The sequence below is a fragment of the Lynx rufus genome, unplaced genomic scaffold (genome assembly GCF_022079265.1).
Source record: "Lynx rufus isolate CCGP_SWC_20201006 ecotype Redwood Valley unplaced genomic scaffold, mLynRuf1.p SCAF_43, whole genome shotgun sequence".
NCBI classification, from domain to species: Eukaryota; Metazoa; Chordata; class Mammalia; order Carnivora; family Felidae; genus Lynx; species Lynx rufus.
In genome coordinates, this window is record NW_025814860.1 from 140,569 (window position 1) to 168,281 (window position 27,713).

The 27,713-nt window shown below is 50.0% G+C and overlaps 1 protein-coding gene across 1 annotated transcript in view; it reads right to left on the reverse strand.

The window, feature by feature from the left end:
- Positions 1-27,713, reverse strand: part of LOC124525467 (ATP-binding cassette sub-family A member 17-like) — a 76,781-nt gene that overhangs the window by 38,811 nt on the left and 10,257 nt on the right. Inside the window, exons 8-16 of the mRNA XM_047097846.1 lie at positions 27,100-27,217; positions 18,757-18,930; positions 13,158-13,330; positions 12,399-12,521; positions 11,184-11,313; positions 7,595-7,749; positions 6,061-6,216; positions 5,735-5,945; positions 3,917-4,067 (exon numbers count right to left, since the gene is read on the reverse strand). Of these exons, the coding sequence (XP_046953802.1) occupies positions 3,917-4,067; positions 5,735-5,945; positions 6,061-6,216; positions 7,595-7,749; positions 11,184-11,313; positions 12,399-12,521; positions 13,158-13,330; positions 18,757-18,930; positions 27,100-27,217 (1,391 nt within the window). The remainder of the gene's footprint in view (positions 1-3,916; positions 4,068-5,734; positions 5,946-6,060; positions 6,217-7,594; positions 7,750-11,183; positions 11,314-12,398; positions 12,522-13,157; positions 13,331-18,756; positions 18,931-27,099; positions 27,218-27,713) is intronic.

Below are 27,713 nucleotides of genomic sequence, written 5' to 3' on the forward strand. Positions count from 1 at the left end.
TTCATTGTGTGTCTCTGTGGGTGAGTGTTCACCAAAAGCAATATGCCCCAGTGTGAGTGCTGGTTCTCCTGCTGACCGACATTTGGGTGGAAGTGATGGGGGTCGGGTCAGAGGAAGCCCACGGGCTCTGCCGTGGTTTCTCGGAGCCCTGGGCTGCCGTGCCCGGGAGGATCACGTCCATGTGCTGCCCACCGGTCCCAGTTGGAAGGCTTTCTGGGAATCCCCGCTGAGGCCCCAGACCTGGGTGCGAAGCCGTCCTGGGATCCCCAGGTAGGTCCATTTGCCGGCTCGTAATTTTGCTAAAGACTTTGTGTTCGTGTTCATGTGCCAGAGTTTTGCTACTGGAGACTCATGCCCTTAAACGGGTTGGGAGCTGCTCCCTTCTCTCTCTCTCCCTCTCTCTTTTTTTTTTTTTTAATTTCCTCGGCGTTTGATGGGACCTGGCATTTTCTTTTAGGGAACGTTTGTCGTTGCAAATTTGATCTCGTCAGTAGATGCACGGTGATTCGTCCTCGTCTTTCCCACCTGGTGTCAGTTTTGGCGGATTGTGTTTTTCAAGGAATCAGCCTGTTGTATCCAAATCCAATTTGTCTGTGATCTTTTCTCCATGTCCCATCCTGACTGTGCAGTCGGTGTGCGGAATGGTCTGTTCATTCCTGTGGCTGGTTCTTGTCTTTTCTTCTTTTTTTCTTTAATGGCTTTGGCAGAGGCTTGTCACTTTTATTAATATTTTTAATAAACAATGTCTGGCGATTTTAGATTTCTCGATTTTTTCTTTTGCTTCTTATTTCATCATTTGCTCTCCTCGTATTTATTATTTCTTTCCTTCTCTGTATTCTGAGCTTCCTCTCTCTCTCTCTCTCTCTCTTTCTTTCTTTTTTAGAGAGAGAGAGTGGAGGAGGAGCAGAGAAACAGAGAGAGAATCTTAAGCAGATTCTTAAGTGCTGAGCATGTGCTGAGCATGGAACCAGATGTGGGGCTCGATATCACAACTGTGGGATCATAACCTGAGCCAAAATCAAGAGTCAGATGCTTAACTGAGCCACCCAAGCACCCCCCCCCAATCATTACTAATTCCTCTTTGACCCATAAGCTGTTCAGAAGTGTGGTGTTGCATTTCCAAATATTTGTGGATTTTCTAGGTATCGTTTTGTAATCAAGCGCTAATTTAACTCCGCCGCTTGTGTTTTGGGGAGGCTGGGTCATGGCTGAGGGCCTACGTGTGAGACAGGGATGCCAGGAAGACGGCAGAGTGGGAGGGACCCGGAACGTGCCCCTCCCCTGGCACGGCGTCGGCGCTGGCAGAATCTGTCTGATGTGCGTGCCACTGGAAGCTGTAGTCAGAGCCGTCAGGCAAGAAAAAGAAGTAAAAAGCATCCAAACTGGAGAGGAAGAAGCACAATTATCTGTTTGCAGATGACATGATCTTATATGTAGAAAACTCTAAGATGCTACAAAGAAGCTGTTAGAACTAATAAGCGAATTCAGCAAAGTAGCAGGAGACAAAGTCAGCGCGCAAAAATCCATTGCATTTCTAAATACAATGAACAGATCTGAAAAGGAAATTATAAAAATAACCCCATTTCCTATAGCATCAAAAAAAAATTCTTAGGAATCAGCGTAATCAAGGAAGTCAAAGACTTTTACGATGAAAACTATAAAACGTTGCTGAAGGAAATGAAAGAAGTTGTAAATACATGGAAACACAGCCCCTGTTTATGGACTGGAAGACTTAATTTTGTTAAAATGTCAATACCAGCTGGAGAAATCTGCAGATCCAGTGCAGTCCCTACCAAAAAAAGCAGTGATGTTGTTTGCAGACGTAGAAAATGCCATCCTCAAATTCATATGGAATCTCAAAGGACCCTGAATACCAAAACAATCTCAAAGGAGAACAAAACTGGAGGACTCACACTCCCTGGCCATCTAAGAAGCGACAGCAATCCAAGCAGGGCAATATTGGCACAAAGGCAGACGGACGCATAGATGGAAAAGAACAGAGAGCCTAGAAATAAGTCCTTGCATTTATGGTCAAATGGTTTTCGACGAAGTTGCCAAGACCATTCAGTGAGGGGAAAAGGACAGTCTTTTCAATAGGTGGGGCTGGGAAAACTGGACATCCCCACGCAACAGCATGACATGGGACCCTACATAACACCACATACAAAAACTAACTCAAAATAGATCGAGGACCTAAATGTAAGACCTAAAATCGACTCTCAGGAGGAAACATGGGACAGAGCTTCATGACATGGGATCTGGCGGTAACTTCTTGGATGTGACACCAAGGGCATGGTAACACAAGTAAAAAATGAGCAAATCAGATGTCATGAAAATTAAAAAACAACAACTGTGCAGCAAGAAACACTATCATCAGAGTAAAAAGGCGGCCCAGCTTTTTTACGTTGGGCTGTCTGCTGTCAGAGCAGAGCCTGCTTCAGATCCTCTGCCCTTCTCTCTCTCTGCCCCTCCCCTGCTCACACTCTGTCTCTCAAAAATAAATAAAACGTTTAAAATAAAAAGACAACGCACTGGATGGAAGAGAATATTGCAAATGCTATATCTAATCAAGGATAATATCCAGAATATATAGAAAATTCCTAGTACTCAACGCAAAGAACAACTCGATTCAAAAATGGGCAACAGAGGGCACCTGGCTCAGGTAGAAGAGCGCGCAACTCTCGATCTCTGGGACGTGAGTTCGAGCCCCATGCTGGGTGTAGACATTACTGAATAAATAAAAGTTTTTTTTTAAATGGGCAATAGACATTGCTTCAAAGAAGACCTATGAATGGCGAGGAAATATACACCAAAGAATGGGAAGCAGGGTCGTGAATGGATACTCGTACACCCATGTTCATGGCAGTATGATTCACAATAGCTAACATGTGGCAGCAACCCACATGTCCGCTATGGATAAAGAACGTGGTGTGTGTGTAAGGGAAAAGTATTCAGCCTTAGGGAGGAGGAAAATTCTGCAAGACGCCACAACATTGAACCTTGAGGACACTGTGCTTAGTGATCTAAGCCAGTCACGAAAGGACAGATCCAAAAGCCAATGGGAAAGTGCACGCTGGCACTCATAAGAGGCAGTGAGAGCAGTCCAGATCTCAGAGACAGAAAGTATATAACGGTGGGGGCCAGGGGCTGGGGAGAGGGCGGTGGGGAGTTCGGGTGCTCCTGGAAGTGACCCAGTGGAGACAGGGGTTGATGGTGTGGATGGGCGGGGTGAGTCAAGCAGGTGCGTTCCTGAGAACGCAAGGTGGGTAGACCCGCAGCTGGGGCTGAAGGGTGAGCCTTCAGCAGGAAGGGGACACGTTCTGGGCTGTTAAAAGATGGAAGGAAGAAAGGAGCCAGTGTGGGCTTGTGTGGGAGTGAGACGGGGTTCTTGTTTGCTGGCTCTCGACTTCATAGTGAAGTAGGAGGTAAGATTCCTACTTGAGAACAACATGATGCAGAGGATGGGGTGTTGGGGGGGTGCCGGGAACCTATCCGGGGTCTGAAATAATTAAAGAAAATCAGGTAAAACCTTCATCTGAGCTCAGTCACCCAATAAAAGGGCCCCTGTAAAGCCATATTTAAGAATTTGACTTTAACCTGAAGGCTTCTGGGAGCCATCGAGGGCTTTAAAGGATGGAGGTGACATGATCAGAGCCCCATATTTTCAAGTGTGCTTAGGCTGGAGTGTGCTGTCTCTCCAGGAGGTACCAAAGGCCTGGGGGTCCAGACCCTCACAGAACAGAGAGCTCTTGCTGAGGACAGAGACGGGGGATGGCTCTGGACAGTCCGTGCATGCACGCAGGCACTCCCGTGCACGCTCACATGTACTCCCGTGCATGCACACAGGTACTCCCGTGCATGCACACAGGTACTCCCATGCACACACACAGGTACTCCCGCCCCCTGGGGTCCGCACCTGGGCATGCTCTTTTTAGGAAGAATAAACGTTAATTCTTCTCCAATGCTGGACTGCAAAACCGCATTGGGTATGTGGTGATAAATCAGATGGGCAATCTTCTCTGTGCTACAGTGAGGTTTCTTCACTAAAGTCATGTAATATCCTGCACCTGAAACAACATTTCAAAGAGCCTGAAATAATCTTACTCTTTGTAGCTGCACTTACTTTTTCTGTAGGTCAGAAGGGGCGGCTCCCTGGGAACGTGGAGCTGGAGGGCCCCGTGGGGTGGAATTGTTTTCACACAACGAACTGGCCTCTGAAGGCCGGTATTCTGGAGGGTCTGGCCTTCTCCTCCGTGACCGGAGGTGGTAATGACGGACTTAACGATGCTGGCCGACGTGGCAGAGGGCTGTATGGAGGGCAGCTGACTTGGCAGAGGCCTTGCACATCAACGTGAAGAACAAGGCTACCTCTGTAATAATCACATCATGCTTTTGGCGTTTTGAATGTCCTTTCTGACACCAGTGACACTTGCTAGCGTGATGCTGGTGATGGGGCCACTCAACAAACATTTCTCAAGCCCTTGCGATGAGACAGGCACTGTTCTAGGTACCAGTCAGGAGTTCTTGCTCTCATGGGCCTTCATTAAAGGAGTGTGAGACAGACAATAAGATACACGGGGAAAACGTATAGAGTATTAGTGACATGAGCCATGTGTCAAGAAAGACAGACATGGGACGGGGTGTGGAGGGTTGGGGAATGTGATTTAAAAAAATTTTTTTGTGTTTATTTTTGAGAGGGACAGAGCATGAATAGGGGAGGGGCAGAGAGAGAGAGAGACACAGAATCCGAAGCAGGCTCCAGGTTCTGTGCTCACAGCTCAGAGCCTGACAGGGGGCTCGAACTCATGAACTGTGACATCATGTCCTGAGCCGAAGTCAGACGCTCAACTGACTGAGCCACCCTGGTGCCCCCAGGGAGTATGATTTTAAACAGGGCACACCAGGCCAAGCACGGCCCGTGGGCCACCCCTAGGACTCTGGCTTTTGCTCTCGGTGGGAGGGGAGGTCACTGCAGGGCTGAGCCGAAGAGTGACAGGCTCATTCTGACAACAGGGCGGTGGTGGGGAGGGGGGGTTAGTGGTGGTGGTCAGCAGGCAGGTGTGACAATCCAGGCCAGGAGAGGATGGAAGCCAGTCCAGGGTGCTAGACGGGCGTGGAGGTGAGGGAAGGGAAGGCCCCCAGGGTTTGGGAACAGATAGGATATGGGCTCTGACAGACGGAGGGGTCAGTGAGCCTGCAAGGTTTTGGCCCAGATCCTAGAGGACATCGTCTGCCCGTGCTGTGGGCAGCGGCTGTGGTGGCAGAGTGCGGGAGCCCGGGGCTGCGCAGGGTTTGGACAAGCCTGCCGGAGCTGGGCAGCGTCCACGCACGGGGAGCTCAGGAAGGGGTCCGGGCTGGAGAGAGGATGACCGCAGGCCGAATGAGGTCACCCGGGCAGGGGGCAGAGGAAGGATGGGGGCGGCAGTGACACAGGAGGCCGTGGGGTCCAGGAAAACAAGGGAGCCACTTGTAGAAACACCCCACACCTGTACAGGTGCTTCGCACACGCTGGCTCAGTCCTTGAGGAGCACGGTCCCTGAGCTTCCGCTTGTCACATCGGGAAAGGACGGTGGAAGAAGGATAAAACCCCTGGCCGCGTGGGTGGAGAGGCCGTGAACCCACAGAACGGAACTCAGACATCAGTGTCCTGCCTCCAGATCTGAGTCTGCTCCCGCGCCCCCTCCTCCCTTCCCGGCCCCGGCCCGGGCCGCAGGGCCCCGCCCGCCCCGCTCACCGTACTTCTGCTTGAGGAACAGCGAGGACCCGCAGCACTGAAGCTCCCCCTTGGCCATGATGGCCACGCGGTCCCCCAGCAGGTCGGCCTCGTCCATGAAGTGCGTGGTGAGCAGCACGGTGCGCTGGCTCTTGTGCTGCTGCAGCAGGTCCCAGATGGCCCTCCTGGAGACGGCGTCCATGCCCGAGGTGGGCTCGTCCAGCATCAGCACCTGCGGGCCGGGCCGAGGAGCCGGTGGCGGGGTGGCGGGGTGGCGGGGTGGCCGCGGCTCCCCGTGGCCGCCCGCCGTGCTGGGCGCCCCGCCCCGGGGCCTCCCGCCCGCCTACCTTGGAGCCCGCGATGAGGGCGATGCCGATGGACAGCTTGCGCCTCAGGCCCCCGCTCAGGCACCTGCTCAGGGAGTCCCGCTTGTCCTCCAGGCTGAGGGCGTGCAGCATCCGCTGGACCTCTTCGGGGCACTTGAGGCGGGACAGGCCCTTCAGCTGAGACAGCGGGGGCAGGGACGTCGGGCAGGGGCTCCCGGCCTTGGCGCCTCCTCCTTCCCTCCGCGCGCTGCGCCGCGTGCCCTGACTTCCCTCCACGCCGCCCTGGTAGGGGCCCAGCTGTCCCACAGGCATTTTGCTACTACCTGCACAAACTGCACCCCAGAAACTTACTACCTCCGTGGAAAGGGATGGGCACAAGGCTCTTGGGGTTTGAATCATGTGAATATGAGTCTCATCAGTACCAAGTACAGCAGCGTATGAAGGAAAGGATTATACCTCCTGACCAAGTGGGAGCCACCCCCCGGGGTTCCAGGGGACGTTCCACAGATGAGAAATCTAAGTGTTGCAAAGGCAAGAGTTTGGCTGGCTTTTCACCCAGTCAGTGGGAGGGGCCTCTACACCCTTGGAGGGATGCGTGTGTCCTCGTTATTAGGGGCTGTACCCTTGGGCCACACCTTAGTTTATGCTAATGAGCTGACTCCGGACCGGCAGGCGCAGCCGGCCTGCCCAAGCTGCAGACTGAGTTCAGTCACCTGTTGCATGATCCCATCACTCAGGCCTCTGTGACGAATCCCACCAGAAAAACTGGACACTTGGGGCCGCCCGGGGGGCTCAGTCAGTTAAGCGTCCGACTTCGGCTCAGGCCATGATCTCTCAGCTCTTGAGTTCGAGCCCTCGGGCTCTGTGCTGACTGATCGGAGCCTGGAGCCTGCTTCGGATTCTGTGTCTCCCTCGCTCTCTGCCCCTCCCCCACTCACACTCTGTCTCTCTCTCTCAAAAATAAATGAAAAAAATTTTTTTTAATTTTTTTTTTACGTTTATTTTTGAGACAGAGAGAGACAGAGCATGAATGGGGGAGGGCAGAGAGCGAGGGAGACACAGAACCGGAAGCAGGCTCCAGACTCTGAGCCATCAGCCCAGAGCCCGACGCGGGGCTCGAACTCACGGACCGTGAGATCGTGACCTGAGCTGAAGTCGGACGCTTAACCGACCGAGCCACCCAGGTGCCCCGAAAATATTTTTTAAAAAATAGAAAAAAAACCCCAAAACTGGACACTGGAAGGTTAAGTGAGCTGCCCTCCTGCACAGCGACGTGCCAGCAGGGTATGTGTCCCGAGGACACGGAAGCTCAGCATGTGGGACTCACCCAGACCTCACCCTGTGTGTATGTCTCTTCGTTCGGCTGGTCCTGACTTGTATCCTTTATAATCACCCTGCCCTAATGATAACCCTTGCCTCTCCTCCTCCCCGAATGGTTGGGGAACAGTGTCCAAAACAGGTTTTAGGACCCTCTGAGGTTGGGGTCAGGGAGCCACAGCCTGTCTTCCCACCACCAGGACGCAGAGGAGCCACGGCCTGTCGCGCACAGACTCACCTGAGCATAGAAAGAGAGATGCTCCGCTACGGTGAGGTCATCAAACAGGATGTCGTGTTGGGGGCACCAGCCCACGCTCTTCCGGATCTGCGCCATATTGCGTGAAATTTCATATCCATTGATATACACACACCCACTTGAAGGGGGAATAAGACCTAGGAGCAAGGAGAAGACATATCCCAAGGTCACCTGCAGTCAGAGCACGCGGCAGAGCAAGGGCGTAAGGACACTCTCTGTTTGTTGGCGTGCAGGCCGCCTCTGCCTTGTCACGATTGGGAACATCCGAGGCGTAGGTGATCTGTGACAGTGAGTGAGGATGTGTGGGGGCAGCGGAGGCAGGAGACCTCCTTCCTACGTCTGAGGAGCGCCAGCCTGCCTCGGTGAAGAAGACACACACGGGTGCGTGTCATGCTTACACTGAGATGAGCATTAAGAGCTACTGTGGAAACGTGGTTCAGAACGATGGCGTTTGGGTTGTCTAACAGGTTTGAGCTGAGACCCATGACTGATTCCGTGCAAATCCCCAGTAAGCCCCAGGGAGCACGCGAATGATCGCACCCCCTGCCTGGTGCATGTGGGGGTGTGTATACGGCCCATCTGTGTACTCTGTCTTTATTATCAGTTTCTTTTTTTTTTTTTAATTTTTTTTTCAACGTTTATTTATTTTTGGGACAGAGAGAGACAGAGCATGAACGGGGGAGGGGCAGAGAGAGAGGGAGACACAGAATCGGAAACAGGCTCCAGGCTCTGAGCCATCAGCCCAGAGCCTGACGTGGGGCTCGAACTCACTGACCGCGAGATCGTGACCTGGCTGAAGTCGGACGCTTAACCGACTGAGCCACTCAGGCGCCCCTATCAGTTTCTTTAAAAACATTTTTTTAATGTTTATTTTTGAGAACGAGACAGAGAGCACAAGTGGGGTAGGGGCAGAGAGCGAGGGAGACACAGAATCTGAAGAAGGCTCCGGGCTCTGAGCTGTCAGCACAGAGCCTGACATGGGGCCTGAACTCACAAGCCTTGAGATCAGGACCTGAGCCGAAGTCGGACGCTCAACTGGCTGAGCCACCCAGGCACCCCCTTGTCTCATTTTCTTATTTTAAGTTGTATTTTTTCAGACTGAAAAAGGCCATAGATGTCTATTGCAACAAGGTTAAAGGAAGAAGGGCAAAGCAGACGAAGGTTATGCACATCCCAACCTGTAAACACGACCGCTGTTAACATTGTTTTGCATACTTTCGGCTGTGTTCTTACGTTCTTATGCGTACGCTGTCCCACATGCTAAGTTTCTAGCAAAACTGGGAAATATAAATTCTGGTTCTTTTAACTGGCCTTTTCACAAAACAGTCTACTGAGGCCATTTCTCCACGTCAACGAGATCTATATAATTTGCGAAGGCTAACAGGATTTCATTGTTATGAATATACCCTGCGTATTTATTCACGCCATGCTAGTAGGTATTTAGGTATTTAGGTAGTTTGCAGTGTTTCGTGAGTATGAACATGGATCTCAACTCTGCCTTCCTCCCCATACACTTTCTTTTTTTTTTAAAAAAAATTTTTTTTTCCAACGTTTATTTATTTTTGGGACAGAGAGAGACAGAGCATGAACGGGGGAGGGGCAGAGAGAGAGGGAGACACAGAATCGGAAACAGGCTCCAGGCTCTGAGCCATCAGCCCAGAGCCCGACGCGGGGCTCGAACTCACGGACCGCAAGATCATGACCTGGCTGAAGTCGGACGCTTAACCGACTGCGCCACCCAGGCGCCCCTACACTTTCTGACTCCAAACCAATGTCAGTAGATTCGGTGGCCAAGAGGGGACAAGACTTTCAGGTTCTTGATACTTCCTGCCAAATTACCCACTGATGGCGTTTTGGGATCTTTCATTTTGCCTGTGGACGATAAAGCATCGGTGACTGTTTGCGGTTGGGGGACGGGGAGGAAAACCAGTGATGCTTTCCACGTTAAATACCTAAGTCCTTTTATGTAGAGTTACAATACTAGAATAGCTCCTAGAATTTTTTTTTTTCAAAACCCACATAGCTTTACTGGGTGGAGGAATGGGGTTTCAGATACAGAACAGGCCTGTGCCAACTTTGGGGCCTCCATGCATAGAAGCCCTTCAATGTTCAGTGTCCTGGGCCCTCAGCCAGGCTTTCCCTTCCCGGCTTAGCATCTTCAGGGCTATTCAGTCTTGCTCGGTGTCTCTCAGCCGTGCCACTTTCTCCAGGGCCGCGTTGGCCTTTTTTTCTGTGCCGTGTCACTGCCGGTAGAAATCCGTGGCTCATCTCTGAGAGGTCATTCGTGGTCCACATTGTGGCAGGACTTGCAATCACGTTCATTCATTCATTCAGTCAGTCATTCGTTGAAAAGTATTTACCGCGTGGCTGTTCTTTGCCAAGCCCTGATCCAAGCACCACTGGCCAGAGGGAAACAGAACAGATTCTCTGGAGAGAGGGATGGGGGAGACAGAGGTAGCACACATATACAGAAACCACTGCTGAGAACAGCAGAGAGGGAAGCACCCGGGAAGAGCGTGTGTGTGTCTGTGTGTGTGTATGGGGCGGGCGGCGGGGGAAACGGTTTACGTCTTTGTCTTTGAACAACACTAGGACCTTAGTCATGTGGCCTGGGGGTCTAGCTGGGTCACCCTGCAGGCGCCGAGGACCTCAAGTCCATACAGGAGGAGAGGCCTCTGGCATCAGCAATGCCTGCATCTGACAAGGACCCCGGTCTAGAGACAGTACTGCCCCCCAGTCCAGGAAACCTGCCGGCCTCAGTCCCCTGTCCTGACCCCCACAGAGCCTGTCCAGTGAGCGTCTGTGGGGCTGAGCCTCAGATCCTAAAATCCTGATGCCGGGGAGGGGGCGCGGAGGGGGAGTGGCCGACGGAACCTCAGGCCAAGTTTCCCCTTTGCTGCTCGTCAGAATCTTCCAGAGAAGGTGCACAGCAGCCTGGGAGGGGAACCGAGGCAGCCCGCCTCTGAGATGCTGATAGTTTCTCTGGCAGGGTGGATGTCTGTGACTGCTTGGCTCTCAGAGCTCCTCGAAGCTCAGAAATGTGTCTCGTTGGTCTTGTACAGAACTTTACACAGGTTAAGGCTCCAAGAAATACATATTTGCAGAATGAACAAGTTCTCAAACATCGCAGCCTATTGTTTTAGCTGACAGAATGTGAAACAACTATTTAGGCATCAAAATGATTGTGAAACCGAAGTAATTGTAGAATAATTCTCCAGGTCTCATCCTAACTGAGCCACCTCCCCCGCCCCCCCAATCAGAAGCAAATGGATGGATTTCATGGTTAGGAGATTAGTGGTGCCTCCCTGTACCGGAAGGTTCTATGTGGGAAGACACGCAGGGGCAGGGCTCACAGCTCCTGGATAGCGTGTGAGATCAGAGTCTGCAGGCTGAAAGAGCCAAAGATTTCCTTTTCCTGCTACCAGGTCACGTGAACAGCCAGACAGGGTACAGATGGCATAAAAACAAACAGCAAATGCTTCGTATTAAGACGTCAGTGAGATCTAACGAGGGGAGATGGAACAGAATTCGGGGTCTGTTCCTCCTCGAGGGGCTGGCCCCGCACAGGTACCTGTGAGCACGTAGCACGTGGCGGTTTTGCCGGCTCCGTTGTGTCCCAGGAGAGCAGTGATCTGCCCCTGGTACAGATTCAGGGTCAGGTCTTTGACTGCTACATGTTTATTCTTCCCTGTGTGATAGACCTGTGGAAAATTCAACGCGTGACTGACCGTGGAGCACGTGCACACACGTGGCGTTTGTGACGAACCTGTGACCCACCCCAAGTTCCCCTGCCAGCCCATCGGTGGGAATCCAAGTGGAAATCTAGAAGGGAGCCCTCTTTACGGGGTTTAGCTGACCGGGGTGGGGGGGGGGCTGGTGAGGAGCCTGACGGGGGTGGGGCGCAGTCCTGGGGGTTCTCCCTGGTACCCGAGCCACGGAGGCCAGAGCTCGAGGACGAGGGGCTCAGAGCTTGGCAGGGAGATTTCTCCCTGCTTCTAGAACCACACCTTTCCCCGCATTACCTGGCTAAGCCCCCTCGGAAATCATGCCAGAACCGTGTGGCTGCAGACAGCCTGTTGTGTGAGCACAAAGGGAACCCCTGCTTGTGGAAGCGGCAGGCGTGCCTGGAGGGAGCTGGAGCCATCCCGTCCGGGCCAGGATGTGACGCCTCCTCCCCCTCCAGCTCCCACAGGCAGAGGAAGGCTGCGAGCGTGACAAGGCTGCGTTGTCAGTACGAGGAAACCGCCTCTCCTTGGGACTCATCGCATTTGAAGGACAGAAGGGGCCAAAGGAGAAAATGTGGGACATCCCCGGCATGGGGCTTGTGTCCAGGCGTCCCGTCGCGGCACTGCCTAGTCACGCGGGGCTCTGCGTGCAGGAAGGGCTCAGCCAACGCTGGTGACAGGGAATCACGCCCCGGCTGGAAGCGGGCCCTGAGAGCTGGGGCTCCGAGTGGCTGGGTGTGTGAACCGTGGAGGATGGAAGTCAGCCAGCAAGTGGCTGAGTCCCAGGGTGTCCCAGGTGTCTCCAGGCAGGGGCGCTGGCAAGGCAGGGGTGAGGGGGGCGGGTTATTTCAAGAGAGATCATCCAGACCCTCCACCCTCCTCCACTTAGCTGCACCCCAGGAGACAGGGCACTTTACGTCAGGTTCCTCTTTGGGGACAGCGTTCCAGGAGGAAACGAAACCTCGGTCAGGAAATTGTGCCTCGTAACCCCCATCAACAATAAAACAGAAGCCTCTGCGCCTGTTTCTTCAGTTCTCGGAAGGAGATTTGTGAGCCGATACCTTGCAGAGACGCTGGATTTCAATCCCTTTCTTCAAACTGGTAGGCTCTTCCTGAATCAACTGGCTCTTCGGAGAGTTGTCCGGATCCGCCACCTGGAGCACCGACTGCGTGAGGGGCACGGGCTGTCCGCGCCAGTGGGATGGCTAGACAGAAAGGCAGCTGACATTAGCACGTGCGGGTGAGTCCACTGTCTGCTTCGGGAAGATAAATATTTTGGTAAACCAAGTTCTCCACATCCCTCCCCCTCCAGCCCCCAAGTTTCCTGGTCCCAAATATTTAGTGGTGCCTGGAGACGTCAAGCAGCTTGCTCGTGGACCCACTAACAACAAGCTGCTTTCTAGCCTGCAATTCGTGGTCCTGAGGACAGAGTGAGCGACGGGGAAGCGCCCCGCCCCCCAGGCTCGCGGCGTGCCTGCCGGGAGGCTCCCTGTGGCCGAGGCCTGGAGAAGTACCGGGCGGGCGCTTGTCCACACTCTGGGAAGGGCCAGCAGGGCGGCCGCGCAGTGGTCCAGAGTGAGTGCCCGTGCACGTCAGACAGGGTCACCCCCTTCACAACGGAGCCGCTGGCGGGGCGTTAATCGTGCTCCCCTGGTGACCGCAAGCTGATAGGTTCTGGGATGAATCCGGCTTAGAGGACCCAGCTTAGGTGTCCTGGGGTTTGGGATTTCATCGGGGACACCGCCACGACGGGCGAGGGTATCGGGGGGAGGCCGTGGACGGTCTGCGTCGGTCCGCAGAGCGGCGGCGCCCGCACTCACCATGACGAAGAAGTACCAGGGCTTGGGCACGCCGTGCTCGCCCGGGAGGACGGCCTCCACGTACCCGGCCACCGCGCCGTACAAGACGGAGTCCAGCAGAAGCATCAGCAGCACCTGGCAGAAGTTAAACTCCCCGCTGAAGCCGCCCATGTTCTTCCACTGCAGGCCTGTGCCTGCCCGGAGAAAGGGCCGCAGTCAGCACCCGGACGGCAGGACGTCCCGCTCCCGCCGCCCGCAGGCCTGCAGAGTTGATGTCTGGGGCGCCAGGGGACGAACGCAAGGCACAGGAGGGGGGAAAGCTAGAGCTGTGAGTGTCTCCCACACGACAAAACATTTTCAGTATTACCAGAAGGTGGTAGTGTTTTCAATGGCACCGAATAGGGACGCGGTCATCCAAGACGCCTCCCCGCTTCCGCACCTGTTACCCGCCTTGTCCGCCGGGCTAATTCTCACCTGAAGTGAGGGCTGCCCAGGGGTCTCCTTACCCTGCACCCCTCCCCCGTCCGGGTTATGTGCCCATCCCCCCGGCACCCTGAGCTAACTGCGATCGGAGAGGGTAGGGCTCTGTGCTGTGAACCTGCCCGAGTTACTGTTCACCCATCACTGTATCTGCAGCGTCTGCCCCGGGGCCCCGCGTGCTGTGGGCGATCACACATCCCTGTTCCACAAATACAGGAAGGTACCGAGGAGTTGGCTTGGGACCAGGTCCTGGGCGCGTAGGGAGGAAAGTAGCCTGTGTGGCGCCCGGTGTCTAATCTGGGTGCAAGTGGCCGAGGCTTCTCACTGAAAGCGTCTGAGATACTGAGTGTCCGCCAGCAGGCTCGCGGTGGCGGGAACCAGCAACGCCGAGGGAGAGATTCGAGTGCGGGCGGGCGAGCATACAGACGGGCTAGATCGCTGCTCCTCAGACTTCAAAGTGCTTGCTGAGCACCTGAGGTTCTGTGCCCATTCGGCGCGTCAGGGCCCCCCACGCCCCACCCCAGGAACCTGGGCTGAGCTGAGCTGCCGTGGGGAGAAGGGCCAGGTGGCCTCTGAGGCCCTTCCTGGCAGGCGATCCCGCGTCTGGTCCACACGAGAGTGTCGCCTTCCACCGCGCCTGACAATCAGATCTCGCAGGGCTCAGGGCGGACTCCAAGGCTGCGGTGGACCCTGAGCCCACGTGGTTCTCGAGAGCAGGTGCATCCTCTTGCAGCGCTAGTCTGCCCCGACGTCAGATCCACCCCCCTTTACGGTCATTTAGTTTGCGTCTTGTTTAAGAGATCTTTCCCGCTTCGAGGATAGGAGCGTTCTCTTTTATATCATCATCGCCAAGAGCATTACAGAGTTTTGACGCTGGAATTGACCCCTGTGGGTGCTGTGATTTGCGGGTCCGGTTTCAACTTCCCCAGAAGGTCCTCCCGTCCCTGCAGCACCATTTACTGACCCCCACTGCCGGGGGTCGGCGTCACTGCCGACGTTCACCCGTGCCTTTGGCTTTGGGTTTTCTGTTCTATCAGTCTTTTTGTCAGTCTTAATTATGATTGCTCTCTGATAGATCATCATGTCTGGGAAAACAAGGTTTCCCATCTTGCTCTTCCTGAAGCGGTTTTGGCCATTCTTGCCTCTCTGTACTTTCGTTTAAATTTGAGGGGGCGCCTGGGTGGCTCAGTCGGTTGAGCGTCCAGCTTCGGCTCAGGTCATGATCTCACAGTCCGTGAGTTCAAGCCGGGCATCGGGCTGTGTGCTGACAGCTCAGAGCCTGGAGTCTGCTTCCGATTCTGTGTCTCCCTCTCTCTCTGACCCTCCCCTGTTCATGCTCTGTCTCTGTCTCAAAAATAAATAAACATTAAAAAAATTTTTTTTTAATTTGAGGGGGCGCCTGGGTGACTCAGTCGTTTGAGCGTCCGACTTTGGCTGAGGTCTAGAGTTTGGATCAGGTAGGGGTTAGCTGTGACTTCCTCCCACGATTTATCTAATTATATTCAGGAAGAAGGTGCGTGCGGGAGGGGTCTGCGCCCTGTCCGTTCCATCTAGAGTGTTCTGAACAGGGTGTGCCCGTCCTGCGCCCCGACTTCCAGCCCCCACGCCGTGGAGGTGGGCGTATGACCAAAGTCCTCTCTTCTTTTATGCCGCTTTTGGACTCAGCCAACCTTTCGTTACTCTTTCTTCTATTAAGTTTAAAAGTTACCCACTGCTTCTGGCCTGCTTGGCTCAGTAATGAATCACCAGGTCTGCTTTATGTTGCAAAGTCTAAACTTAATTATCTTTACTCTCCTTCCGGAAGGTATTTACTCCCTTTGGGTTCTGACATGATCCCCTCTAAAGCCCCTCCTATACACTTTAATTTTACCTGTTAAAAAAATTTTACCTGTTAAAAAAATAAAGAATAAAAACCTAAGGGAGGGCACCTGCATGGCTCAGTCAGTTGAGCATCCGACTCTTGATTTCAGCTCAGGTCATGATCCCATGGTTGTGGGATCGAGCTCTCGAGCTCCGCGTCAGGCTCTGAGCTGAGCCTGGAGCCTGCTTAAGGTTCTCTCTGCCCCTCTCCCCCACTTGCGTGCACGCGCTCTTTCTCTCTCTAAAAAAACCCAAAAAACAAAAACCTAGGGGCGCCTGGGTGGCTCAGTCGGTTAAGCATCTGACTTCGACTCAGGTCATGATCTCACAGTCTGTGGGTTTGAGCTGGGCATCGGGCTGCGTGCCGACAGCTCAGAGCCCGGAGCCTGCTTCCGATTCTGTGTCTCCCCCTCTCCCTGCCCCTCCTCCGCTTGCGTGCACGCACACACACTCTCTCTGTGTCAGAAATGAATAAACATTAAAAAATTAAAAAAAATAAAACCTAAAGGAATCTCCGTTGCCGCCCCTGCCACTGCTGCTGTTGTTGTAGTTATTTTACACAACCCGTGTATGAAGCCACTGTCTTCAGGCCCCCACTGTGGCTCTGTTGAAAAGCAATTTTTCTTTTTGCTCCCCAGGCCACTTTTAAGATTTTTCTCTTGCCATCTGCTGTGCTCCGTTGTACGCTGATGTGCCTAGTGTAGATTTCTTATTACTCTCGTCTGGGATTTGCTGGGCTTCCTGACATTGAGTTTGGGGACAGATCTGGGCACCCTCTTTTCAGATGCATTTCCTCTGCCCCTTCTCTCATTTCCTGCCGGATCTCTGCTTAAATGGAGGCAAAACACTCTTCCCTGCGTCAGTTTTCAGCTCTCCTGCCATTCTAAAATCCTTTTGGTCCTCGTTGCTGCCTTCTGCATGGTTTCTTCTCACCTCCTTCCAGGTCATAATTCTCCCTCCGCTGTTTTGAATCTACTGGTAACCCATCCACGAAGTTTGCTCCTTGGTTGGTCGTATTTTGTATTTCCCCCAAGGAGTATTGCGTCCTCATTGCTTGCAGATATTTTCAAACCTGCCTTATGAAAAGAAAAACCTATCACGAGCATTATTGTTTTATAATCTGTGATTTGATAATCCCAAAATGTGAGGACTTTGTGAATCTGTTTTCACTTTGTCTTGTTCCTGTTGGTTCCTGTCCATGGCTGTTTATTTCCTTATGTTTTTCACTGCCTTGTACTTGAAAACCTGTGAGGCTTTGCCTGTGAGGCCGGCTCTGCCGGGCACCTGGGCTGCTGCTTGAGGGTCCCTGGACTGCCCCTGCAGGGTGACCCGGGCTGCAGCTCCGACAGAGAGCCAGCTTGTAACAGGCTCGCGGGGGCAATTTTCTCCTTGGTTTTTCTTTCACGATACAGCCAGCACCACGGCACCTTCCCCAAGGCCGTCTCGTGTATCAGGGGTTGGTATAAGGACACAGGGATGTACTTTCCTGCCCCGCCCCCTTCACGAAAGCTGTCAGCTCAGCTGCCGGGCGTGCTGCGGCCAACGGGCTTTCAGCTGTCAGCCTCCTCACAGCCTTTTCTGGGTGGTCCACACCCAGTGACTGCAGGAGGCAGAGGCGTGGGAGCCGGGCCATCTCAGCCCACCCGGGATGCCCACCCAGGATGCTCGGACCCCCACGGCTGTCAGGACCGCATTGTAGCCCTGCCGCGTGTCGTTTCAGTCTCTCCCCGAGAGAATCCCAGCGTGGGAACAAACCCACAAGCTCGTCCAGCCCAACTGCTCACCCAAGTTCCCCCCGCTTTCAACAGAGAGGCTCTGTAAAATTCCCCTATTCACTCACTAACATGGAAGAAATCGGAGGTACCATTTTTTATGTTTATTTATTTATTTTGAGAGAGAGTGTGTGTGCACATGAGAGTGGGGGGGGGGCAGGGAGCGAGGGACAGAGAGAGAATCGCAAGCAGGCTCTGTCTGCTGAGCGCTGAGCCCAGCATGCAGCTTGATCTCACCAACCTTGATCTCATGAACCATGATATCACGACCTGAGCTGAAATCAAGAGTTGGACGCTTCACAGACTGAGCCACCCAGGTGCTCCCGGAGCTACCGTTTTAAACCTACTTTTCCCCCGTTGTCGTTTGCAAAGTGTGGTTTCGTCACTGCTTTGTTAAAGAAAACCACTCACCTGCAATGAATTCTGGTCAACTTGACACCCTCCATTATATTTTAAGCACCCTTCACCCATTTAGACCATCCCAACCTAAAGACATTTATTGATAGATAGTGCCTCTGAGCAGGTTGTTGAAGGTAATCCCAACTGCCCTAAGAGGACGCATAACCTAGGTCCCACATATAATTCCTATCCCTGCTGCTGCTAAGCCAAGCCGTAGTGTCTGGAACCAGGACTCTGGTGATAAAAGCCAACACTGAGCAACGAAGACACTTGCTGGAGTGTTCACAGCAGATCACCTTCGTGCCGCGGAAATGTGGGACGGTCTCATGCAGAAAGCCTACTGAGGCCAGCTGGTCCCTACATTTTGATATGCTAGCTGCAATCTGCTGCTGTGACTGCTGGCATTCGGAAGGATCCTTCCGACCCCAGAACGTAAGACAGATGAAAACTTGGGGGTGCACTTCCAAAGGTGGGAGTTGGAAGTAGGACACCATTGATGGGAAGTCCCCTAGATGGACCCTGAAGGCTGTGAGCCTCAAACATGACGTATGTAGATAGCACTCCGTTTATCTATAAAATTCTGAAAGTGTGAACCAAATCGAATCATGACTCTGTATCTTTTTTTTCTTATTTTTAATGTTTTTATTTATTTTTGAGAGAGAGAGAGAGAGAGACAACAAGCAGGGGAGGGGCAGAGAGAGAGGGAGACACAGAACCCAAAGCAGACTCCAGGCTCCGAGCTGTCAGCACAGAGCCCAATGTGGGGCTCGAACTCACGGACCATGAGATCATGACCTGAGCTGAAGTCGGACGCTTAACCGACGGAGCCACCCAGGTGCACCATAACTCTGTATCTTTTATATCTGTACGACTGCATGGTCATATCATCTCCTAAATCATTAATACGCTTTAGTTTTGCTCCCAAACCACACTGCAAGCTGTGTGGTGTGAAACGTGTCCTACAACCTACCGTAGCTTCAAGCAGGTCGGAAACGCTCAGGACGCCGAATGAAGAGTGCAGTGAGGCTCTCATGGGAACTCAGGTCACCCTGCCCATCAGCGGTGACAGGGCATTGAGGCAGCGTCCTTTGGAGAAAGGTGGGACTCACCTCTTATCTCAAATATGGAGATAAATCGCACTCCCAGTGCCATGGCGATATTCGAGAGCAGGCAAAAGCCAATCTTTTGGAAGTGGGTCCTCTGGGAGTAGCTGAAAGTGAGGTATAGGTATGGGAGGTAGGTGAGGAAGAAGATGATTCCTCCTGAGACAGTGGCTACGTGGGCTGCGGGAAGAAACGAGAAGGGTTTTGTCACTGATGCACCACGTGCGACACAAGCCCCTTCCCGCCACGGCAGGGTGGGGGTGGGGACTGTGGGGGCCTCGGCATCTCCAAGAGAAGCCGTCTTTTCAGGAATTTTGCACTTTCGCTATCAAAAGACCAAGGGCATCTGTGGCACTTAAAACACAAATCCACCCGGGGGCGCCTGGTGGTTCAGTTGGTTAAGCGTCTGACTTCGGCTCAGGTCACGATCTCGCGGTTTGTGAGTTCAAGCCCCACATCGGGCTCTGTTCTGACAGCTCAGAGCCTGGAACCTGCGTCAGATTCTGTGTCTCCCTCTCCCTCTGCCCCTCCCCTGCTCACACTCTGTCTTTCTCTGTCTCTCAATAATAAACGTTAAAAAAATCCATCTGTCCGTGAAGGCACAATGTCTAACTGCCCAAGACGGCACTGACACCATCCCTCACGGTACAGACCTCCTCCGGGCAGTGGGACATGATGTAGTACTGGGATCCGCGCACTCTATAGACTCTTCCATAACCCCCGTGCCCTCCCTGTTTTACAGGGGAGGAAACTGAGGTTTAGCCACATGGAATAAATGTGCCCTGTGGCATGGAGCTAGTAAATTATGGGTCAAGGACTCGAAGTTTTTCCAGGTTCTTGGCATGGTGGCTCCAGATTGGGAGAGAAGGCCAATCCAGCCGGAGCGTGGGACAGGAGCTCAGGTTGAGTGCAGGCGTTTGACTTCTGGGAAGTGGAGAGAACAGGGAGCCAGTCCTAAAGGTTGCATAGGTAATGGAAAGAGCCCCCATTGAGACAGCAGTGGGCCCTTCACCGAACCTGGCTGACCTTGGATCTTGTATAACTTGACTCAGTTTCTTCTTTTGTAAATGGTGTCAATCATTGCTAGGATTTACTAAGCTCTTACCACGCATCAAGTGTTGTCAGCGTTTGACGTGCAATACCCTACCTGGTCCTTCTAACTAAGTTGTAAATACTGTTATTTTCCAGTCTCACAGAAGGGAAAACGCATGCACAGTCTGTTAACTTGCTCAAGGTCAGGGTCCACACGAGGGTGCAAAACCGGCCCTCTGAGGCCAGAGCAAGAACTTCCAGCCTCAGTGAAGAAGGGAGGAGGGCTTCGTCCACTGGAGGGTTGGGAAAAGGTTTGAAATTGCTGTTCCAGGGAGGTGCGGGTCAAAGTGACAAAGGAATGTGGGTGGTCTGCAGGGCGGTGGCCAGTGAATCTGTGAACCAGAGGCCTAAATAAAGAGACTGGTCCACACAGGGGAGAGTGTTTCTCCGGCCAGGTTCTGCTGCAGGGTAAGCGGGGAGCTGGGTGTGACCAGGGCTGAGGATTTGCAATAGGAGTTCAACAGAGAGCCGGTGGGTATACGTCAGAGGAGTCAAAGTAGGGACGGGCCAGGGGCTCCGAGCGGGGCGAGGCACACGATGGGGTGATGGGTAGTGACAAAACACTGGGGCCAATGGATCAGACGTCTTGATGGGGGTCAAAGAATTACTGGGGGAGGTGGGTGCAAGATGGGGGAGCTAAACAGAGACATGGGGGGTCAAGAGTGGGGTTGTTGAGGCTGAGATTCTGGCCACCACACAGTTGTTGGCTCAGGTTTAGGGGATGCCCGTGGGAGCGTGGGAGCACCGATGTGGGGTGGCACAGGGTCACTGGGAGAGCAAGCCAGGGGTCTGAGAGGAGATGAGGTGGGACCACCAACCATGAATGTGGGCAGGGACGGGGCAGCAGAGGCTTCGGTAAGAGGTAGAGTGTGGTTTGCTCACATGACAATCTCCTCCTCAAAGGGGCCGGGCGGGCGGGAGGCACGATGTGGAGGGCAGCCAGGAGCCAGGACGTGCCTTCCTGCCTGTGGTGGTAACAGGGTGTGATGGATGGTGGCCCTAGCCACCTCCAGGGGCTGCTAGTGAGGCATTTCCTGGGGCACCGTTATAAATCACGATTGTTACGTGATCAAGGGTTTTTATATTTTACATATTTCAACGCATTGCAAGCATTATTCTTTTTTAAAAAAGATTTTTAATGTTTATTTTTGAGAGACAGAGCGTGAGCAGGGGAGGGGCAGAGAGAGAGGGAGACACAGCCTCCAAAGCAGGCTCCAGGCTCTGAGCTGTCAGCACAGAGCTCAAAGAGGGGCTCAAACTCACAACCGTGAGATCATGACCTGAGCCAAAGTTGGACGCTTAACTGACTGAGCTACCCAGGCTCCCTGAAACACTATGTTTTAAAAGCATTTGAAGTAATTCCTTTCTTTGTGAAGTGATTCTTTTCAAGCCCCCCAACTTGAAAACATTTCTGTTGGTTTTCAGTGTTGAGAAGTTGCTTCAATAATTTCTTTTCTCACTTCACTATTTTTCCAGTTGTTTATGTGCTGCAGTGGGCAGAATAAAGGCTTCCCAGGGATGTCCAATCCTAACCCCCGAAAGCAGTAACATTAAAGTGTGACTTTACAGAGCCCGAGGGACTTTGTGGAGGTGATTGAGAATCTTGAGATGAGTTTATTCTGGATTATCTGGGTGGGTCCAACGCCACTGGGCCCTCAGGAGAGGGAGTTAGGAATGCCAGAGTGAGGGGAGGTGATGGAATCAGAAGTCAGAAGGAGCTAGAGCACCCAAGACTGAGGAAGGAGCCATGAGCCCCCAAATGCAGGCATCGGGAAGGGTTCTCATTCTCCCCTCGTGTCTCCAGAAAGAACACAGCCCTGAGGAAGTCTTGATGCTTTAGCCCAGAGAAATGCATTTCAGACTTGGCTGTAAGATGATGAATATGTGCTATTTTTAGCCACTCAGTATGCAGTAAGCTGTTACTTCAGCAACAGGAAAGTAACACGCATAGTTTAGTCAAAACTATGTAATAATTAACCTCACACTTATAACAACCAAGTTTAAATAATACCACTTACCTTCAGTACCATACACTCTGCTCACAGACATCTCTGTCCTCCCCCTTTTAAACTGTTATTGTGACAGATCATATCTTCATCTGTTAAGTGCCCATTAATGCAGATTCATGAATATTTTCATGCACTTGCTTATAAATCATATAGGAGAGAGAAGATGATTTACAAACCAAAAGGACAGTGATGCTGGCTTAAGGTGTCTTCACCAGTTGGTGGTCTGTATTTCTTCTTATGGCTTCAAGTTACTGTCTGGAGGCTTTTCATTTCTGCCCAAAAAACTCCCTTTGTCAATTTTTGTAGGGCAAGTCCATCGGTAACAATGGACACTCTCTGCTTCTGTTTGTCTGAAAATGTCTCAATTTCACCTTCATTCTCAAGGGTTTTTTCCAGGTATAGAATTCCTGGTTGAATTTTAACCCCCTCGGGATTTAAAATGTCATCTCACTAACTTCTGAACTCTGTAGTTTCTGAAGAGAAATCAGCTTTTGATATCACCAAGGTTCACTTGTACATGAGGAGCCTCTTCTTGATGCCTTCACAAATGCTCTTTTTGACTTTGGGTTTTGACAATCTGAATGACTCTTGGTGTGGATCTCTTTGAGTTTATCCTGCTTGGAGTTCACTGAGATTCTTGGGTTTGTAGATTCATGTCTTTCATCAAATTGGGGTTGTTTTCAGTCATTATTTCTTTAAATATTTCTTTCTGGTGGGTTTTTTTTTTCCCCTTTCTCTTTTTTTATTCTGGGAATCCAGTAATGTGTATGTTAGTACACTGGATGGTGCCCCATAGGCCCCTCGCATTCTGTTCCAACAAAGAAAATCCCAGGACCATAATGACTTCACTTGTGAATTCTACCAAACATTTAAAGAAGAATGAACATCAATTCCTCTCAAAGTCTAGACCAATAAACACCAGTGGAATATAGAAGCCCAGAAACAATCCCTCATGTACATGATCAATTCATTTTCTTTTTCTTTTTTTTTAAATTTTAATGTTTATTTATTTTTTGATTGAGAGGGAGACACAGAACCCAAAGCAGGCTCCAGGCTCTGAACTGTTAGCACAGAGCCCAATGTGGGGCTCAAACTCACAGACTGTGAGATCATGACACTTAACCAACTGAGCCACCCAGGCGCCCCATGATCAATTCATTTTCAATTGATGCTAAATTTGTTCAATGGGGGAAAGAGTAGCTTTTTTTATTTTTATTTTTTATTTTTATTTTTATTTTTATTTATTTATTTTTTTTTTTTTTGTAAATTTTTTTTTCAACGTTTATTTATTTTTTTGGGGACAGAGAGAGACAGAGCATGAACGGGGGAGGGGCAGAGAGAGAGAGGGAGACACAGAATCGGAAACAGGCTCCAGGCTCCGAGCCATCAGCCCAGAGCCCGACGCGGGGCTCGAACTCACAGACCGCGAGATCGTGACCTGGCTGAAGTCGGACGCTTAACCGACTGCGCCACCCAGGCGCCCCTATTTTTATTTTTGAGAGACAGGGTGAGACAAAGTGAGAGTGGGGGAGGGGCAGAGAGAGAGGGAGACACAGGATTGGAAACAGGCTGCCGGCTCTGAGCTGTCAGCACAGAGCCTGACTCAGGGCTCGAACCCACAGACTGTGAGATCATGACCTGAGCTGAAGTCGGACGCTCAACCGACTGAGCCACCCAGGCGCCCCAAAGAGTAGCTTTTCAACAAATGGTGTTGGGAAAACTGGATATCTACATGCAAAAGAATGAAGTTGGACCCTGATCTTAGACGATATGCAAAAATTAACTCAAAATGGATCAACGTTCTAAACATAAGAGTTAAACCTATAAAACTCTTAGAAGAAACCTTGGGAGAAATCTTCATAACCTTGGGTTTGGCACTGGTTTCTTAGTATAAGGACAAAAGCATAGGCAACAAAAGAAAAAAGAGATAAATTATACTTTAACAAAATTTAAAATTTTTGTGCATCAAAAGACACTATCAAGAAAGTAAAAAGACAACCCATGGAATGGGAGAAAATATTTGCAAATCATATCTGAAGAGAGATTAATATTCAAAGTCCATAAATAACTCATACAATTCAGCACCAACAGAACAAACCATGCAAGTGAAAAATGGGCAAAAGACTTGAACAGGTATTTCTCAAAAAAAAAAAAAAAAAAAAGGAGCCCTTATGTACTGCTGTGCAAATGTAAAATGTTGCACCTTCTGCAAAAAACAGTTTGCTACTTCCTCAAAAAGTTCCTCAAAAAGTTAAATAGAATCATCATCCAGCATCTACACTCCTAGGTGTATGCCCAAAGGAATTGAAAGCAAACTCAAACAGACATTTGTGCACAAATGTTCACAACAGCATTGTTCACATTAGCCAAAAGGTGGAAACAACCCAGTTTCCATCAACAGATGAAAAGATAACCAAATGTGGTCTGTCCATATTATGGAATAATATTCAGCCATCTAAGGAATGAAGTGAGGTAGGAGTCCAAGTGCCTATCTGGTTGTCCCAGCACCATTTGTTAAAGAAACTGTTCTTTTTCCATTGCATGGTCATGGCACCCTTGTCAAAATCAATTGCCTATTAGATGTATGGGCTTATTTCTAGACACTCAATTCTGTTCCATCAGTCTATCTATGTTCATGCCAGTACCACACTGTTTTGATCCCTACAGCTTTGTAGTAAGTTTGAAACCAGGAAGTGTGAGTCCTCTAACTTTGTTATTCTTTTTTGAAATTGTTTTGGCTTTTCAAGGCCCATTGCCATTCCATGTGAATTTATGATCATCTTATCCATTTCTGAGAAAAAGGAAGCTGGGATTTTAATAGGATTTGAATAGAATCTGTAGATCAATCTGGGGGAATAGGGCCGTTTTAACAATACTAAGTCTTCCAATCCATGAACAAGGGATGTCTTTCCATTAAGTCATCTTTGATTTCTTTTACCAAGTCTCTTATCTCTGTGGTCAGATTTATTTCTGAGTATTTTATTTTGGATGGCATTTTAAGTGGAATTGTTTTCTTGATTTCCTTTTGGGGATGGTTACTGTGCGTGTATAGAAACACAACTGATTTTTGCGTGTTGACCTTGTATCTTGCAAATTTGCTGAATTCATTTGTTTCTGGATTCAAATTCGCTGGATTCAAAGTTCTTTTTGTGGATTCTTTAGGATTTTCTCTGTATAAGATCATGTCACGTTTGAATAGAGAGAGTTTTGCTTCTTCCTCTCCAGTTACATGTCTTTGGTTTCTTTTTTCTTCTTAATTGCTCCGGCTAGAACTTCCAGTACAGTGTTGAATAACAGAGGGGAAAGTGGGCATCCTTATCTTGTTCCTGATCTTAGGGGGAATATTTTCAATTATTCACCATTGAATATGATGTTAGTTGTGGGGTTTTCGTAAATGCTCACTATTGGTTGAGATACTTCCTTTAAATTTTAGTTTGTTAAAATTTTTTTATCATGAAAAGTACTGGGTTTGTCACATGCTTTTTCATTATTTTTCATATGTTGAATTATTCTTCCATTCTTGGGATAAACCCCATTTGGCATAGTGTGTAATCATTCTAATATACTGTTGGATTTAGTTTGCTAGTATTTTGTTGATGATTTTTCCATCTCTGTATTCATAAGGAATTTTAGTCTGTAGTTTTTTTGGTCTGATGTCTTTTCCAGCTTTGGTATCAAGGCAACGCTGGCCTGTAGAATGAGTTTGGAATATTTTTGTTTTTATTTTTAGTTGTAGTTTAGTTTAATTTAGTTTAATTTACTTATGTTGGATGCAAGTCTCTTATGATATATAGTACTTGCAGATGTTTTCTCCCAGTCTGTGGTTGTCTTTTCACTTTCTTGATGGTATCCTTTGAAGCACAAAGTTTTTAACATTGAGGAAGTCCAATTTATCCATCTGCTTTTTTATGATTTATGCTTTTGGTGTCATGTCTAAGAAATCACCACCTAACCCCAGATCACAAAGATTTATGCCTGTATTTTCTTTTCAGGATTTTGTAGTTTTAACTCTTATATTTGGGGTTACGATCCATATTGAGTTGATTTTTGTGCATGATGTGATGTAGGGTCCAACTTCATTCTTTTGCACGTGGATATCCAGCTATCCCAGCACCCTTTGCTGAAAAGACTGTTCCTTATTCCTTGCCTGTTGAATTGTCTCGGCCCCTTCATCAAAAAGCAATTGGTCGTAGACTCTGAGTTGCATAGTATATATTTGCCTTCACTTGGGACTGTTTCCTACTCTGGTCCTGCTTTATTGTGCTTCTGACCTCATTGGTTGTGTCTTTTATTTCCAGCCTGTGCTTATTTCTTGTGTGTGAACGCAAGCTCAGTTTTGGGGGCTTCAACCTTCTGTACCACATTAGCCTTAGCTTTTGAGCATCCTTTTGATACTTATGCTCTAAGGTATCCACGTAACTCTCTTCCTTGACCATCCCCCCTGCCATGCTTGCCCTTGAGCTATTGAGCGATAGTGGGACACTAGGTAGAGAATTTGAATCAGGAGATAGTGTCCAAGCCCAGTCAGCCTCCCAAAGAACCCACCCCCATCTTGGCAGGGTCCATATTTTCCAGGGCCCACATATTAGAACATGGTATCTGATGTCAAATATTCACCAGTGTAAACAATAAATTGCCTGGCTTCATTTATACCACATTTTTATTTTTTCCCAAATTCTTTTAAGCCTTTTTGTTGTTGTTACCACCTGCTGGACCCGTCCTCCATTCATGTTTTTACCTCTGTCTCTCTATTTGAATCCGGACTCAGTTATCCCACACTCTGACTTTGACTCCATTTCCTGTTATTTTTGCCTCTAGTAGTTCAGCGACTCTACCAACAGTTTTAGAGGTAACACCCCTCTGACAGGACCAAAGTCCCAGGAATTCCTCTCTTACTGTGGTGTCTTATAAGCTACCCTATCATTGTGCCCAACTCACAATCAAGACCTGGAAACCTGTCTGCACTGGATGTCTTACCCTTCATTTCCTTCCACATTGGGACTTACCATTTGCTTCCATTTGAAATGACATTTAGAAGCCAAATGAGGCATAAAGATATACGTATATAGAGACAGTTCCCTAAGCCTTCAATGGGGAATGGAACTGCTCTATTGCTAAAGTAACTGTAGAGGTGAAAACTTGGCTTTGGAGAAATAATAATTAATGATGCACGTAACTGGAATAGCAATGCTACCAGAAAAAGAAGTCACACACACACTCCCCGACTGAGAATTTTATCAGGACTCACCTTTTTGGAAGAATGTGCTGATCATGAATGCAAAGAAAACAGTGGCCGTGGCAAAGGACAGTAGGAAAACAAATATCAAGCTAGGGTCGCTGTTCCTGAACACCGCCACACTGTTCACCTATGGAGCAGTCACAAACACACATTGTTTTTACGTGGGAAGAATGAGGAGAGGCATAAAATACCCTGAAAACAATGCAGAACTTTATTTATTTATTTATTTATTTATTTATTTATTTATTTATTTTAATGAATTTGTTTTATTTTTTATTTTAGAGAGAGCATGAGTGGGGGAGAGGTGCAGCGGGAGGGGAGAGAGAGAGAAAGAGAGAGAGAGAGAGAGAAAGAGACTCTTTTTTTTTTTTGTTCTGGATCAGACATGATGTGGTTTAATACTACACAGAGGATACAGAGGGGAAAAAAAAAAATCCTATGATTGAAGGCAAGGCTTTAAAGAAGACACTTTCTTAGGTATTAGAGAAAGAGACTCTTAAGTAGGCTCCATGCTCCGCATGGTACCTGACTTAGGACTCGATCCCACGACCCTGGGATCATGACCTGAGCCAAAATCAAGAGCCAGACGCTCAACCAACTGAGCCACCCAGGGGCCCCAGAAC